The sequence below is a fragment of the Egretta garzetta genome, unplaced genomic scaffold (genome assembly GCF_000687185.1).
Source record: "Egretta garzetta isolate BGI_Z169 unplaced genomic scaffold, ASM68718v1 scaffold2169, whole genome shotgun sequence".
Taxonomy (NCBI): domain Eukaryota; kingdom Metazoa; phylum Chordata; class Aves; order Pelecaniformes; family Ardeidae; genus Egretta; species Egretta garzetta.
This window is the reverse complement of record NW_009260901.1, coordinates 7,050-7,373: the sequence shown is the minus strand read 5'-3', so window position 1 is coordinate 7,373 and position 324 is coordinate 7,050. Positions and strand designations below refer to the sequence as shown.

General features: G+C 71.6%; 1 protein-coding gene across 1 annotated transcript in view; it reads left to right on the top strand.

The window, feature by feature from the left end:
* LOC104133716 (steroid 21-hydroxylase-like) overlaps window positions 1–324 on the top strand; it is a gene marked incomplete at its 5' end in the record, with an annotated part of 4,347 nt that overhangs the window by 365 nt on the left and 3,658 nt on the right. Inside the window, one exon of the mRNA XM_009647151.1 lies at window positions 193–317. Within this exon, the coding sequence (XP_009645446.1) occupies window positions 193–317 (125 nt within the window). The remainder of the gene's footprint in view (window positions 1–192; window positions 318–324) is intronic.

The window sequence follows — 324 nt, the reverse complement described above, 5'->3', positions numbered from 1 at the left end:
GGGAACACCAAGGTTTTGGGGGACCCAGGCATCTCAGGGGGACACCCAGTTATCCAGGTGGGCTGAAGGGAGGAGACCCAGGCACCCCAGGCACGGTCCTTGCAGCGGGTGTGGGTGCTGTTTTGGGTCCTGGGGGAGCCCCAGGCACCCGGGAGGGGACCCATCAGGGACGCAGGCACCCGGGCCCCCCAGATGCCCCCCGAGGGAGAGGTCCGGGCCTTCACCCGCTGCCTGGTGGAGCTGCTGGAGGTGTGGGGCAGCGCCAGCGTCCGGGCCCTTGACCTCTTGCCAGCGCTGCGGGGGAGCCCCACCCGGGGGCAGGGG